The 17,426-nt window shown below is 40.7% G+C and overlaps 1 protein-coding gene across 2 annotated transcripts in view; it reads right to left on the bottom strand.

Annotated features, from left to right (window-relative positions):
• Positions 1-9,868, bottom strand: part of KCNQ1 (potassium voltage-gated channel subfamily Q member 1) — a 369,743-nt gene extending 359,875 nt beyond the window's left edge. For both annotated transcript variants that reach the window (XM_049821099.1, XM_049821100.1), the window contains exon 1: positions 9,407-9,868. In XM_049821099.1, the coding sequence (XP_049677056.1) occupies positions 9,407-9,798 (392 nt within the window). In that variant the 5' untranslated portion in view covers positions 9,799-9,868. The remainder of the gene's footprint in view (positions 1-9,406) is intronic.
• Between the last annotated feature and the right edge of the window lie 7,558 nt (positions 9,869-17,426).

Genomic DNA, 17,426 nt, shown 5'->3' with positions numbered 1-17,426 from the left:
TGAAAAAGAATAGTCTAGCCAATTCCAGACCATTTTCAGATGACACAGTTTTGCTGGGAAGGCAATAGCCGCTGCAGGAAGAAACATATTCTTTGAAGGTAATTTCTTACTTCACAGAAGGAAGACACTTTCACTACAAAGACTGCAGCCTTTGTTGTACCAGGGATGAGCAAGGGTTCTGTAATCTTTGCCACCAGCACCATGCATCTGCTGTTAATCCTACTGTCTTTGGAGAGAATCCAGGGAAGTAACCTGATGGATGATTTACATTCTGTTCTCGAACTGTGACCAAATTTTCTTCCCTATCCAACCCATATAAAATTATGCAACATTAACCCTGCAATGAAAAAAAAATTGTTAAAAACTGAAAAAAGTTAAATGCATCCCCATGACGTCAGGGAGTACGTTCGCAGAGGAGAGTAGTGACTTCTGAGCACTGGCGTTATACATATCCAAGCTAGTACAATCTTCTTGTGCCAGTTCAAGACTGCTGCCCGACAGTGAGCAGCTTATTGCAAGTGTGACCACTCTCTGGTCTAAACAGAGGGGACAAGTCTGTGTTCTTGCCTGGGCTAGTACACATGCAATTAGGGAAGGACAGTGGGAGAACCATTTATTTTTAGAAATCAATAACAAAACTACTTGTGAGATGGTGAAAAACCCAGGTTTATATGTTACATAACATATTGACTACAGGCAAGAGACAACAGCCATATGGACAAAGTAAAAGTTCATACAAAATTAGCACCATAAGATGCTTAGTCTTTCAGAAAAAAATAACTTATTTTAAAGAAAATAATTTTAACTAAGTTCTACACAATGAACAATGCTTGCCAAGTAATTTTAATTGCCCTAATTTGGGGGATGTGCATACAAGTTTTTGTCTTTATTGGTTGGTCCTTACCTTTTCTCTTTACTAGTTGCTCCCACTAGAAAGCAAATATCTATTCGTATAGTGAAGTTAAACACACAATGGTCATTTCTTACAGAATCAAAACAGATATTACTTCAACAAATGTATTATACTTTCCTATTATTGTAAAAGAAAATGTATGCTCTATTTCTCTACTTTTTTCAGGGTGTGTTAGAGTAAAGCTAATGGATTATAAACAAGAGCACAACCTGGTAGGAAAAACAAAGATAAAGATTTGCTACTATTTAAAGATCTTAGTGCACCAAGAACAGTGTATTTCTCATTTGAAGTATACACTAGCATTTGCTTTTTAAATAACCCCAGCAGAAAAAGGCACACAAAAGAAAAGGGATTTTATAGTTACGAATAAAACATTTCAATTTTCTATTACAAATATGACAAAACTGTATTGTCAAATGACATATCATAAGTCCATTGGCATTAGCAAAACATGCAAGAGATTTACGTTCCTATTGAAAACTTAAATGTGAAATTCAAAGATCAGGATCGATATTTGCAGAAGCAGAAGAAACTTAAAAGGACGCAGAAACCCTGTCCTAAGTTTATTTTGGCTTTAGTTAACATTTTTTATAAAATATTAAAACATCACATTGATTGTGAAAAACATATGAGAAAAACTAAAAAGACCTACTCTAGGCACATTACTATAAATATATAAAGACCACCTAATGATTTGCAGTATAATTTCCTATTTTTGGTAGTTTATAACTTTCAAAGGGGTAAAATTCCAAGGCTGCAGTTTTAGTGCTTGATGTATTCCTTGCATAAAGTCCCACACACAGACACATTCTTTTCTTAAGCTCGAAAAAGGATTCAGCCAGGTTTGAGAAAATGTGCGTTCATTAATTTACACCACTGGCAGTTCTGACTCTAAAGCAGTTCAGAGAAAAAAAACTTGCTTTTGTCATAGTGGTTGTCCTAAGCTCTAAGAAATCATTGGCTTCCCCTGTGCCTGCCTAATTTTTATTGTAATTTTTCCTGGTTCTAGGTTTTCTGTTGTAAAGTGTGGGTGTTAAGGGACAAACCTGCTATTTAAGAAATGTGGGACGCTACTTTTGGGTTTTGTGTGGTTTAGTTGTTGTTTTGGTTTTTGGTGGTTTTTTGATTTTTAAAAAGTACTTACACGATACCTACACACTTACCCAGGCCCTGCTTTGCACGTTGTGCAATTTCTTACATCGTCTTGAACATAGAAAACAGCTGTTAGTTTACTATCCTGTACTATAAGATGAAGATGAAAATCCATGTGTCCTCAAAAATTGATCATGCCAGACAAGGGAAGAGTTCACACCAAACACCTCTCTAGCCCTCCAGGTGTGCACAAACTGGCGGCCAAAGAAAACTACTTGATTTAGAGCAGCTTTAGAATTTCCTATGAAAAAAAAAAAAAAAAAAAAAATCACTATCTAAACCTAAAGCAAATTAATGTTAAGTTTGACTACTAAAGCACTGAACACTCCCTCTGTTATTAAAAAATAAATAAATATATATATACACATATATATCTTTCTGGTAGGAGGTAAAATACAGTAGCTACTACCATAGTCATGTACTCTCTCATGTGCTCTTCCATTAACATTACTGGTATTATAATGGTTCGCACAGGCCATTATGCCAGATGAAGCATGACTGTATGAGGAAAGCTAGTACCTTACCTAAAAACTCAGTTATCTACACATTCTTCTGTAACTCAGCCTACCCATCAGGCTTATTTGCAACTGGCAAGTTTCCAACACCTTTGAAACTTGTTTGGACCTCTTGGTGGCAGGCAGAAAACACCTTGCCCCCAACAAGACACTATTTTCCATCTGGAACTCAATGAGCAAATGTTCACAGCTTTTGTGTTTGGCCACTAATGCACATTAAACAATCTATTAACACACAAAATTAATGAGGTACTGCCAAGTTTAAAGTCAGCAAAGCACTGTGCCTGTGCATAGTTCCCTGCAGCATATGTTGGCACCATTGTTTATAATACATCCAGCGCTCAGGCATTTGGAGCTCAGCCTAATTAGTTCACTGCAATTGAATCTCAACTCTAGCCTTGATTCAGCTGCAATGAAAGTTTTCAAAGAGGCATATCTATACAGCCTTGCATGTTTTTTCCCTGGCACTTGAAGAGCCAGGGCAAGGAAGTGTGCCAGAATTACCCAACCAATCATTTGACAGATATACAGAAATGTGAATACTGCACTTACTGGTTTTCTTAAGATCATTCATGTGCAACTTTTAGAGGTAGAATAATTCTTTTCCTGGAGGAAAGCAAACACCACAGAAGTACTTGGAATGTTATACTGTAAGGATGATAGGAAAAGAGAGAAGGCCTAGCCCCAGGAAAGCCTGCGCAAATTTAATACATTTATAACTTTTATGTATGCATTCCACAGAGTTGTTTCTCCACTGCATGCAACCTGTCTCCACTGAGCTTTAGTGTTCAGAAGTTTACAGTCTTCTGCTTCCATCAGTTATTCAAAACCCCTAAACATTAGTACAATTACAAAGTCTTTTTTGCCCCAACAGAACTCGCTCCCCTCATGCAGCTTCTGTGTCTGCCTGCAGACCACAGGACAAGATGACACTCAACAAGGTTTTTTTTCAAGTAAGCTGACCATATTGTGCTATGCATTTCAGAACAGAAGTGGAATTTTTGTAACTATTGCTAGATACTGTGTGCCTTCAAAAGGCATTTTAATTAGAAGATACCTAGTTTTTCACCTTCCCCTTCAACAATCTAAATACGTTTCCACAATCATTTTCATGCAGCAATCATTTAATGCGACAAAAGATGCAAAGATGGTGGTTTAGTCAAAGTGACTTCCAGATATAAACTACTAGTGGTTGACATTGAGAGGATCAGGTTTCTGATACTGCTTTTCTTTCTAATGACAGTCAATTACTAAGTAAACTTGGATAATTTCTTTTTTTTTTGTTGTTCCATTTTTAGTCAATTATGCAGTTTAGTCAATTATGTATTATCTGCGTTTCTTATACTGAGAACTTCTACTGTCCCTCTGGGAGAGAGAAATAGGGAGCCCTCCTGACCTGTAACGATGCTGTCACTCCTGAGGTCTTCTTGGCACAGACATGGTGGTCTCAGTCACAGGACAGCCAGACAGTCCTCAGCAAAAATGAAACTTCTGTCAAGTTACAGATAGGGAAACACGGCACAATGCAAGAGTGGAAAGCTGTATATTGGCCAACCCAAATACTATCTCAATCACACAAGTCCTAAAGAAGCACCTTCATGCAATATTGTAGCTAAGGGGCTGCACTGTGGCATGCAGCAGGGAAGGAGGGAACAGCAAAACCTTTAAGTCACTTCTCCACCTCACCCGTATCCAAAATCTGCCAAGACTCAAAACTTCAATATTTGGCTGATCAGCAAACAGGGCTGACCTGCAACAGCAACTCCTAAACATTAGCACACTATCTCACATGTACAACCAGCTACAATAATGGGACAAGCAAAAGGTCTTCCCTGCTCTCTGAGAATATGTAAAGTTAGCTTTCCAATCCCTTTTTGTCTCAGATAAAATCGTTACCAAGCACATTGATAGATACACAGTGCTAGGTTGCAAAAATGTCCACTCTGATGCAAATCTGATGCAAGACTGTGGGGCAGGGCTGGGGGGGGAAGCTACAAGTATCACCTTGTTTCCACTTCATTTTTCCCAATTGTAGTCCTTGAGCATGTGTGTGACCTCAAGGATCTATATAAGCCACTGCACAGCTGTAACACACCATGCTCTTGAAAACGTGAACTGACAAATTGGCAGATTCCTACTATTACAATTGTATCTAGGATGAAGGGATGGGAGTACCGGGCTCCAGTAATACAAATAAACGCTAAATGCTGGTTGCAAGCAACAGGAGCTCATAGACAAAAGTCATATAGAAATAAAACAAACATTTGTTTGCATCAGTCTCTGCGTGACACAGAGCACAATATCTCTCTTAAACATGCCAAAACAAGGGGGCCAATTTGACCTCAACTAAACTACCTCAGTCTTGACCAGACCAAAATAAGCTGAACCTGGGTCTTCCTGCAACTGACTGCAGCAGAAAGAATATAACTGTAATCAAATTATTTTTCTTTCCTTCCACTTAGAAAAACCATGCTTATTTTGGAGGATTTATATCTCCTTTTTAAAATAGAAGTAATAATCTGAAAGTCTGATTCCAAGCCCCAAAAATGCCTAAACATCCCAATGTTCATGTCCAAAACATAGTACTTTGTATGTTTTGCCCCTTTTTTCACTCAGTTTTCTCAGCCTGAAAGAAAACTTAGTCATCTGTGAGCACATGCACACAGTGATTTATAGATCTTTTTTGCTCCTCAACAGTTCACACACCAGTTATGAACCAGGTTTGGAAGTATGCTTGCAGTACATTTGGAAACATGACAAAAATGGGATTTTAAGTTGGAATTATGCTTCTTCCTCACAGTATTGTATGTAAGCAGCACTATGTAAACACTGCATTGCCATATTGATTACTGTAAGTCCTGATACACACGCAGCTGGAATATTCTATCTACCCTTGCTTCTTATCTTTGCACGCATACAGATGGAGCCACACTTCTGAGAGTTTGCCGGCTTCTAGAGACCTGTCTCCCAAATCTCAACCACTGGCCAGTCCAAGCTTATGTAAACACCTTGGGATTTGAACAAACTCAATGACAATCATTGCCAATTAAACCAAATGTATACAAAGGCAAAGTAAATTGAACAAGGTACACGCATGCAAAGATAAGACAGAAGCTGATTATCTTGCATGGTAACAAAGGAGAGCTGCCATACCGGAACAGACCAATGGTCCATCGGTTTCCAAATTGTTCCCTCTGGTAACGGCCAATACTTCAAAGAACGTGTGGAGTCAACACGCAGTGTATGTTGCCAGAAGTTTTTTATTTGCCATACCGAGAACAAGAAAAATCCCCAGAAAGCTTATAACTTAAGTTTCTTCAGGCACATTTTAAGATGTTTTATTTTAAACTACTTAAAGAAGGTGAGAATAAGCTCTTCCCTCACGCACTTACATCTAAAATAATTTTATAAGATATCTGAAGACTTCACTTACTCTTTACAGTCATTTCCAACACTTGGACAGAGTCTCAGTATTTCAGCAGGCCACTACAAGGGCAGAATTAAAGCTTCTTTTGTCCCTCCACCTCTCTTCACATAGCCTGAAACTTGATTTGTTAAGGCCATAGAACATTTCACCTCTCAAAGCCACTATCCCAAGGTGCACTACTATGATAAGTGTGATAAGATGCCATAGCTCCAAGGTCATTGAGAACAGTGGCACTCAGCCACTTCCTCACCTCTGACAGCCAAGGGGGGTTTGGTAGCTCTGGAAGGACATTACCATACATGCAGCCATACCACAGGGCAAGCTTTTGCTTGCAAAATCCAAGTTTCCAAGCAACCACCAGTTGTGTTTGGAGAAGCCACGCATGTAAGTGTTCAGCTATTGAGCATGGTTTACTTGCATTGGTAGAATTAAGTGTATGTATGCTGTAAACTTCATATACTTAAATGAAATTTAATACAACATCAAATCAAGTTACGCAGCTGAAATAAAAGTTTCGATCATCTCCACTAGTATTTTTAGGCATGTTTTTTGAGTGGTAAATTAATAGCTGATTCCCCATTCCTTCTCCCCACACAGACTATTTCCACAGCCTATAAAAATGTAGTATAAATGAGGTACAATAATTTTTTTCTTATTCTGCTCACTTGAGATATTTGCTCAGACCAAAGAGCAGAAACAAGACAAATCTCAGAAAAGACCTGAGCAGAGTTCTATTCATTTAATCAGCAACTGTGAAATCCAATTATCCTGCAAGATTAAGATCAACAAGAGAGAAAACATACATTTTGCATCTTGGAAAACAGGTATTTCAGCCACCTTTTGAAAGAAATAACAATTCAGAAGTAAACAAGTCATTGGCCTGATCTGGTACAGTAACCCTCTATTGCTGTACAAGATAACCAGATTCCATCCTTTAGATCAAGGGGCACACAAGGGGCTTTGCTGCACACCAAAACATACGGCGATCTCAACAACGTGAAACAAACATAGCAATATAGAATCTGTGGATTAAAGCTCGATATTCAACTTCCCTTTTCTAAACATTATAATATAAAACTGAGGAAAATCAGTTCTGAATATCAGTTCTTAGCTATTAGTACCACTGACTAAGTTTCCTGAGCAGGAAAAAGAGTGTGACAGGCAATCAGTAGATACAGCTCTTACCATTTGACAAACAGTGCTTCAACAACCAGCCAGAGATACAGGTCCAGAACAAACTACATTAACTATTTCTGGAGTTGTTTCCAAATTCAATCATTTCAGCATATAATTAAGAACACAGGCACACACTCTGCAAAATGTAGAAAATGAGTCTGTTTCTTCAGAGTCCTAAGAGAAGGAATTTGCACAACACTTAGAAAGAGGCTTGAGAATATTTACTGCCACTGTCATTCACCATTGCATCAGAAGAGCTCTTCTGGAAAGAGGAGAAACACCAGGGCTAATGCTTACAGCCTGGATAAGTGTGTATTGGGGGGAGAGACAGGCAATGACTTCCCATCCATATTACAATCTCTTTCCTAAAGTAGAAATGCAAAATCTTAATTCTTGCACAGATAGGATTAATCCATACTGCTAATACTTGCAATAAAAAAAAAAATAATTTAAAATTCAAGCTAGAATCTTAGGTAAAGGGATCTAACAAGGTTTTTTTCAGGATTTTCCTATGCCCATTGTAAAGTTTAGAGAAGATTAATTAAGATATTGAACACAATTTACTGTCCCTTCTATACATAATTTAAGACACTTGAATGAGGTCAGAAATCATAAAAGATGGCTGCCTAAAACTCCTTTTGGGGGACGGGGACACACAACACGACTCCTATTCCTGAAAGGGTTTTACATTGTTCAACCACAACTATTAGACACTTCATAATTATGGCCATTAGCTGTTTTGTCATCTAATGGCATTATCATAATGCTAAAGAGAATGGAGCCCACAATTATCTCAGCAGCTGCACACAGTCATCTCCCAATTAAATACATTCAGATGACAGCTGTTTTCCCTCCACTAAAATAAAGTTGTTACCACTTACCTGACTACCTAAAGACTCTAGAATCCTCAAATGTGGAATATAAGCAATCAATCTTGAATTGACTTAAAATAATAGTTACTTAGAAATACAATTTAAAATCAGAATACCATAATTAGGTCATAAAAACTGATTTTTATCTAAGTCTTCTGTCTTGGTATTTGGACCATAAAATATCTTTACCTCTAGCTGTTATAATAAGCATGTATATATGCATGTAACATATATATACGTGTGTGTGTGCATGCATACAATGAACAGACACCACGATTCTGCCTGACCTTATTACCTACATTTAATATATGCAAATTGCTCAGGGGTCATACAAGACTGCAACATCTCAATCAAAAAGTACTGATTTCTCATGAAGGAATTTGTTGAGATCCTTGTGCACTACAGACCTACCACATGCTGGCCCGGGGTGGATGCCGTGCTCCATAGTGAATATTACACCCAAAGCAGTTTTCAACTTGCCTACAGCTAAGCGGCTTTAACATCTTGCAAAAGTCATCGTCCCCCTTCCTGTCTAAAAATAACAGCGATGACATTTGTACACGACAGGACAGGGAGTTAGAGCAAGGGCAATAAAAGAGACAAGGAAAAGGAGCATCACCTGTCTCTCGTTCTCCCCCAACAGGACTGCAACACGGGTAACACACCTATTCAGTCAGAAACAGGTGCTGCACAGCAAGCTGGAAAATCAGGAGTCCCCGCACTAAAAATCACTAAAGAATGGACGACACTGTTACCTACTTCATTTCCACGCTCAGAATGAACAACTCATTTCAACTCCCAGGGTAACTTTCTGACGAAAATTGCCTGAAGCCAGATCCTGCTCTGCCTGACAGATGTCCCTAAAAGCTCCTGAACAGAAATACAGCATTTCTGTTCAAAATGAGAGAAACTTCCCCCGCGGAGCGTGGCTTTTTCTTGTTTGTTTTGCTTCACACCTATGAAAAAAAAAACCACCTCAGAAGACCGCATCTGCAAGACGTTCAAGCCTTGAGCACCGGGCCGGTCTGGAAAGCTCCGCCACTGAGGAGACCGCCGGGGCTGCGGCTCTCCCGCCTCCGCGGCGAGGACGAGCCCTGTGAGGGGAGGCGGGGAGGGGGCACGGCGGCAGCGCGGGAGCGGTCACCTCACGCTTCAGGTACGGCGGGCAGGCGTGAGGGGCAGCCCGGAGAGCCCCTCGCACCGACGGCCGCGCCGGGAGACAGTTTCCCCGCTCCGGGCAGCCGCGGCTCGGCGCGGACAGCGGGGCCGCCACGGCTGACAGGACAAGCCGCTGTAACGGGAAGCCGGCGCGGAGCAGGTGGGCCCGGCGGGCGGCGGGGCGGGTACTCACACGGTGAAGTGATACACGAAGCACTTCCAGCCCGTGGGCCGCTCCAAGAAGTTGTAGACCCTGCCCTGGACGCTGCTGCGGCTCAGCAGGGGCTTGCGGAGGCTGTAGATGGAGACGCGGGGGTCGAGGCTGACGGGGGGCCGCGGACAGTCGGCGTTCACCACCACCATCTCGCTCTTCAGGCGCAGCGGCCGCTCCGGCTCCGGGCTGCAGCCCGCCGGCGGCTGCCCGCCCTGGGCGGCGGAGAGCGGGGCGTAGTGGGCGTTGGGGGTGCTCTCGGCCAGCTCCAGCGCCGAGGGCTTCTTACCGGGCGTCATGCTGCCTTTCCTGGGCAGCGACAGCCGGCCCAGGCTCCGGCTTTTCTGCTCGCCCGGGGGTGAGCTGGAAGACATGGCTGGGGCAGCTCGGGGAGGCCGGGCGGCGCGGCGGTGTCAGGGCTGCGCTGCCCCAGGAGCTGCGGGGCGGCGCGGCGGTGTCAGGGCTGCGCTGCCCCAGGAGCTGCGGGCCGGCGCCGGGCGCCCTCTCCCGCCGCCGCCACTGGCCCGGCCCCCTCGGGGGCGGCTCCTTGCCGGGAAAGGTGAGGGGAAGCCGCGGCGGGGGCGGGCCCGGCCCGGCCCGCAGTCCCGGTACCGCCCGCCGAGAGGCGCTGCTCGGCGGGCCCAGGCCGGCGGGGCGGGAGCTGCGCAACCTCAGCGAGGGCGACTCTTCAGCCTCAGCCCCGGCGCCGGCGCGCCGCCTCTAGGGCTGCACCTGCCTCAGGACCCTGCCTGTAAGCCCTAGAGGACAGAGGCCGGGCAGCGAGGCCTGGCTGGAGTCTGGACCCCTTCTCCTCATTGCTGACCTCGACCTGTTTCGCCCGTCTTCTTGTCACCGACACGGCTGTGTGGAGGTGGCCTCTTACCTTTGTGAGGCCCTGTGTGCTGCAGGAGGTGATAGGATAGGGACCAGGGAGAAGGCTGCCAGCTCCCCAGAAGCCCTGGAGGTTTTCCCACCTTCTCAGCCCACTCAGCATCTGTGGGGACAGTGCTCCAGTAAGTGCTTCCCAGGCCTGTGGGTGGCTTGAGCTGCTGGGGTACAACCCCTTACCTCCGACTGAGGGCCACCAGAGCCTTCAGGGCCTGCTGCTCTGTCCCTTTGTGCAGAACTTCAGTGTCTGGAAGCAGCAGAGCTCTGCCAGACTTGGGATCCTTCAGGAGGCTCTTCTTAACACAAGTAGCAAGAATAAGAGCCTGGCCAACAGGCCTTGCAGTCCCCGGTGTTACTATAACATCAGGGAGCAAATAGCTGAGTAATTGGGCAAACTGTAGAACACATTAAACAGAGTTCTGCAGACGTGCATCATCTACAAGTTGGGTCTCTCACCAACACCAAAACCATTCTGTCTTTGTGGAAGGGTGCGTGTGTTTGGCTATTAATAACAGGTTATTTTGAGGGCTTGGATAACTTTCTGGCGTAGTGGAGTAAGTTATGACTGACTTAACTGTGGTGTGAATCGATTTGTCATGGTAACAAGAGCCTTTTTTTGCACCATTTAGTTACAATTTCTATTCCCAGAATGAAAGCAGAAGGCGCTCTTTGATCTGGAGTGCTGGGGATTTTTCCTTCTAGCCCAAAATAGAACAGAACTAGTAAGAGCTATGTTGAGTTCATGGTTGATACTGGTACTCGGACAAGAATGTTGCGGGAAGATAAGGTGCTAAATAAAGTTAAACAAAAACAACCCTGCTAATTGCAGTTCCATTCAAATGTCAGGCTGCACATATGGTTGGGGAACTGGGCAAGATCCTTCACTAGTGTAAACAGACAAGACTGTAGGCTCTTATAAAGTACTAATTTACACCCATGAAGGATCTGGCTCCTTCTTAGGAATACAAAACCAGAAGTGTTAAAAAGAGAATTTGCAAAACTTGTTTCTAAAAACCAACAATATACTAACCACGCTTTTTCCCCCTCCACCTGAGCAAGAACAACAAACTAGCTTAATAAAAAAAGCATTTCAAAGGAAACTTTTCCTGCATCTGGTCAAAATAGAGCCAGGTTTCTCTATTTTGAGAAATTGTTCTTTCTTGCAATAAGCCTGCAAGAAAAAATTACTAATGGAAGAAAGAATGTCATTGCTACCCTTGAGGACTCACTGTCTGAGGACTAGCCTGATGAAGTCTTGATGTTACAATTTAACAAATGTGTTTCTTTATGCAAGTGTTCCACTTTGTTTTAAAGACCACCATATTGTCTGGGTTATACAGGACCTTATCCTGGAGCCAACTGCAAAACATAATTTACAGGGTTCAGCAAAACAAGAGGCAGTATGTTCATATGTACATTATGATGTAGTTGTTGTTGTTCAAAAACTGTTTTCAAAATCTTTAAAAAATATCCTGGCATTATGTTGTTGTTTATCCATTGATTAACAAAACGGAGAATAGAAACCCCAATATATATGAACCTAAGAAAATGGAATTTCTGTATCATTTAGGCAATTTCCTTCCAAAACAAAGGTTAGAGAGGTATTATGTACTTAAATAGCTAAGCAGGGAAGCAAATAGTTAAGAACCGAATTTGATCCTCAGTGTTCAATGGGAAACTGTTCCAAGCAACCAAGATTTGTTTCAATAATTTTCTCACTGCAAAACAAGAAAAGTCTCAAATATATTCCATAGCCCAATATATTGAACTGTTTTGCAGGTCAGAAAAATTTTCATAAGGTTTTGGGTTGGACCGCTAATGTTGGCTAAATCTTTCAAAGAATCATCACAAATAAAAGAACTTTAAATATTTAAAATTAGTATTTAGGCAATATCTAAACATCTTTTCCCTGGAGTCAAGGAATTAATCAAAATCTACTTTTTCATTTTAATGTGTTACTGATGGATGATGTTATTTTATATAGTAAAAACCATTTTGTTAGATGATTCCCAGCTAGTTCATGTTACTGAATGCTAAAACATCTGTCTGGCATAGGTGAAGGCAAGAGCATACTTAAAGTGTCAAATAGATGACTGCTTAGTGATGAGAATCCAGGGAATGGTTATCTTTAATATATATTGAGTTACCGAAACTGTAATATAATTTGCAACATTTTCAGGATGAAAACTTTAACATGGTAATGGCAATTTCTGGTCTTCCCCTTCATAAGTAGCCAGGTCTTGATATTAATCATGTTCATTTTACAAAACAACAGAATTATTTAAGTCGAAGAAGAGAAAAAAATCCAGAGAGTACAGTGTATACATGGAAGAGCTAGAAATGGGAAGAGGAGGCAGATAAGTGTTAAAAATATGTTTATGGAGCTAGGTAGCTAGGCTTTGGTAGTTAGTGAAGAGAGTAGGAAAACATGTTGGATAAAGAGGACATAGGTTTTCAATGTTAAGGTGGAACTACTACACTGAATTGTTTCTTAAAACAATAATAGTCTACTTTGAGTATTTCCAAAACTGTAGCAAAATGAATAATAACCATGATATTTGTTATTTCACCGTTTGCAAGTACTGTTTTAAATCTTTAAGTCTTTAATAGGTGTTTGATTCTAGAAAGGAGACGTCATAAATCACTAAAGTGTGATGATAATGTACCAGTGAAGCTGATGGTAAAGCTCCCAATTCTGAGTAATTTAATTGGAGCAGGACTAGTAACGCATTTCTGAAAATCCCACCATTGGGCTATAGTAGATCAGAAGTGTTTGTACCAGCTTGCGGCTGTGTTTCTGTTATCCTGTACCAAATCACGACCAATATTTTGCACGCATTGTCAGATATGCTCATTACATGCTATATTTTCACTTTATGCCTGCCATAGTATCATGTAAGATCATACTGCTAAATCACTGCTGAACGTTTACAAGCTGGAATTGTTGCAGCCAGTTATAAAGAGACACTTTGATCTTTTATGTGATTACTTCCCTGTGGAAACTAAGACTCAAACAAACAGTAAGTATCTAAGTGTTCTCTGTCTTCTGAAAGCCTTTAACACTTACATTGCAATTACAGGTTGCACCAGTTCTCTGCTGGCATGAAAATCATCTTGTTTGCTGTTAGATTACTTTGGGGGATGGTTTTTGTTCATTTTGTTTGTTAAATTCCACTTTCCATTTCTGCCGAGCTATAGCAGGGGACATGTTAAAGAACTTTTTTCAAGGAGAGAAAAGAGAGAGTTGTTTTGCCTTAATTTTTTGATTATTTTTCTTGAATTAGAGTAAATATTTTGTTCCATTCCATTTCCTGAAGAATCCACAGTTTAATCAAGTCAGTAGAATGTTTTAAAAACACAGCCAATGATGAAGGTAAATGCGACTGAGTACTGAACTGAGAGTAAAGTCCTAGGATTGTTTATATACTTTCACATAGCAATAACTGTATGGCAATAATTTTCAAAATATTCTCTATCAATTAAAAAATTCTGTTCACAGAGGTGTGTCATTATCTTAAAAATATTCCTATTAAAAGCTGCAAAACAAGTAAATATCTAGACCTCAGACACAAAGAAAAGCTTGAAAACAGAACAATAACATGTTGAACAAATAAACCTCCACCTTATGATTCAAAGCAGAGACAAGGAAAAGGGAAAAAGATAAAAGAGTTTGCTTCATTTTTTAAATCCTGGAAAGACAATGGCTTAGCCATTTCAGTAGGGAGACAGGGAGATATATATACGTTTTCATTCATTCATCAAGTTGCAATTAAGAACAGTTTTCTGAGCACCTGTACATATTTTTCATTGGACACCTTGGTAATCTTGTTTAACATTCTTTTTAATTTGTCACAATCTACTAGTACACAACCGGTATGCTTTTATGTCAGCTTAACTTTAGGTTTTACATTTAAGCAAAATTTTTATTACAGGCTCTTGAATACATTCATGCTTCTTATGTACAAATCCACATTTTTCCTGATGACAGCCATTGCTGGTCAAACAATTTAGGTTGCACACCAGTAGAAACTCCAGATATGGAGAGTGTAAATAATTTGAAACTGCAGTATGCCCCAAAGGCCTGACCATTAAGATAAAATTCCTACAATGTGCAGTAATAACTTTGTCCTTCTCCACTAGTGCCTTGTGGTCATGTAGCTGTGCTGCTAGGAAGAATCCTCAGGTTAGTTCAGCTCACTTTTTCCTTCAAGGGAATTTTTTCCAGCTTCCTTGATCAGGAAGATCCACAGTTACTGTGTCATTAGTCTACCTGCAATTTAGGCAGCTATTAACCGTTGCTATCTAGGCTTTCTCTGAGTCAACCAAAGCAGTAGGACACCATCAAGAAGTACCAGGGTAAGAATATCTAGGGAAGGTAACGCCTTTGCCATTCATTCAAAAAGCACCAGAGTACAGTGCTGGTAATTAGGACAAGCGCTGCAAAGAAAGACATAGATGTTCATCCTTAAGAATTACAGAGTTTACAGCAGCCTAGTTGACAGGCAAAGTGCGTCCCAGACTATACAATCAATAGTTTCCTGAAAACTGAACAATATAGCCTTGTCTATTCTGAAATGCTGCCTTCAGTGGCAAATGAACTATCTACAGACAGAATAGGACTTGGAAAAACAAAAAGAAACCCATGTTCCTCCTCTTGAATTAAAAAAGCAGGAGCAACCTAGCAAGTTAGCAGTTGATCAGTCATAAGTCAGAGACCTCAATAATGAATGACTTCATAAAAGACACACTTTTAAAACATGTTTTTGCAGTCTGCTCTTCTGTCCATCTCTTTCAAGACAAATGGAGCAGACAGAAAACAGCAGGTAACTTCCTATTCAGAAAGCTTAAACTGGCTTTTAATTCTACCCCCCACCCCACCTTTGTTGTTGGGTCGTTTTTAACTGTGGATGCAATAAGTTTAGGAATAGGGTCAGCAGACAGAAGTAACCTTGCAGAAGATAGTAGCATGCACCAGATCTCTGGAGTTTGGAGGCTATCCAGTCCAGCAGCTGACAATCCTGATTAACATTATCTGTTTGAATGCTATTTTACTGCATGGTTACATCTACATTTATAATCTCTTTTTACATTGTTTTATAGGTTTTTAAAGCATATTGGTGCTGTTCTGAGAAAGAATGTTATTGTCTGCCAATGCTCAGGTTTTAAGTCCTAAAACAATGTTCCAAGAAAGGTTCTGAGCATTTATTTAGACTTACAGTACACAAACCATTTTTTTGTTTTGTTTTCATGTGTTCAAAGTTATGCATATATTTAAATGCTTAACTGCTCTGCAACTTATATTTGAACCTTGCGGGGGGGGGATAGGTATTTGGTATTTGTCCATAGGATTAGTCCTGCTATTTACAACAATATTTCTATTCTTTGTCTTCAACAAAAAAAAGCAAATAAAAGTAAAAACCCTTCCAAGTAAGACTTAACAAGCATATATCTGCAACAATACTTAGTACAATCTTATTTTTTTTGTTAATGAACATGAACATTCATTTATATAAAAGGCCAGTGCCAGCCAACTGGAACTTTGGTTTATGTCAATAAAGATCCAAATTTTTTCTACAACATTAGCCCATTCTATTTGCTGTTATTGCTGGTTGACCAAAAGCTTCTAGGTATGAGTGATTCTGATAGATTCAGATCCTAAATGTTTACTTGTTTAGGAGCAGGACTTCACGGCAGAGCCCCTGAAGGGCTCACTGGCAGTAAGAAGAAAATAGCAGATCTAAAAATGTAGCTGAACTTTGGTGCATCACATCTTGTAAACGTCCCTCTCAACACTTTTTTCCTGCTCCCAACCTCCTTGCACATCTTGAATAAAGTGTCAGTAGGAAAAATAAAAAACTAATACTTGTGAAAGCCTGATAAGAGAGGATACCTTTAGGAAATCTCAGTTATGATTTCTGACAGCCAGACACTTGTGCACACATGCATATGTATTCTCTCCAGTCTGTTTCAGCAGTTGCCCATGTTCTCCAGTCCTCCCCAGTTCTTTCATGTGGTTAATCATTCAGCAGCTTTCATAATTGAAAGAGGATTCCTCTGAGTATCACACCAAAAGAGAAAACTAAAGAGGCTGACAAAACGCTGCAACATTCATTTTCAGCATTATGGCAGATGTGGTATATTTTAATCTCAGAAGCATGTGAGACAAAAGGCATTTGATTACTCACATAACACCATACAGGATACAGTATGCATATTCTTACACATGCAAAGGTATCTGAGGGCAGAGTGACTAATGACATTCTTCAAATGAAGAGATCATTATATCATCTTCTTTCATCAAAAGAAAACTCTCCTCCTTGTATTAGTCACAAACCCTCTCTTAGACTAAAATCAGTATCAAATGACACTGCTGAATAAGCTCCAAATAAATTAACTGAACCTTTGAAATTCTAAAATCCCCCCAAATTTTTACTCCATAGGTACTTATGGAGGGGACTGTGCTTAACAAAAAGGTGTGCTGGTATTTCAGGAAGGGTTTCACTCTCAGCAGCTGAGAAAGAAATCACTAGTTATCACTAAATCTCTTCCTGGTCAAGGAACACTTCCGGCCTGTGACCGTGTTAATCTGTAACATATAATATCCTACTTCACACTTATGGAATGACATGGGATAGGTAGTCATTCTTCCTCAGCAGAGCCCACTTGGCAACCCACTTTTGATGTCAGGAGTCATCAATCTGCCAGTTAAGCGTAACTGTGGTTGAACGTGTGTTTTAATTGCAGGTAATTCACTAGAAAACTTCAGTGGGAGGTCATACACGTGCAAGGCAAGGAATATAATGCTAACTCTGTGGCAGAAGCAAAGATTTTTCAAACAATAATTCATCAAAGAGCTTCCTAATGCCCCAAACAAAAAAACAACAAAGAATAATAGAAAAGACACTAGCAGTGTTTCCTCCTCTGCCACTACACCTTTTCTTAGCAAGCAGCCTCTTAGTGCAAACAAAATAGAAACTATAAAACTCAGTGGATAGACCACAGGAGACCTGTGTAACAATCAGCTCTGCCAAACTGGAATTTCAGGTTGCTTTCATCTCACAAAGTAACAGTTTTCATTTTGCTAGTACCATTCTAACAGGTAAAGCTAAACAAT

This window comes from Accipiter gentilis, chromosome 17 (assembly GCF_929443795.1).
Source record: "Accipiter gentilis chromosome 17, bAccGen1.1, whole genome shotgun sequence".
Classification (NCBI taxonomy): domain Eukaryota; kingdom Metazoa; phylum Chordata; class Aves; order Accipitriformes; family Accipitridae; genus Astur; species Astur gentilis.
Note: the sequence above shows the minus strand (reverse complement) of the source record. Positions and strands in the feature narration are given on the sequence as shown.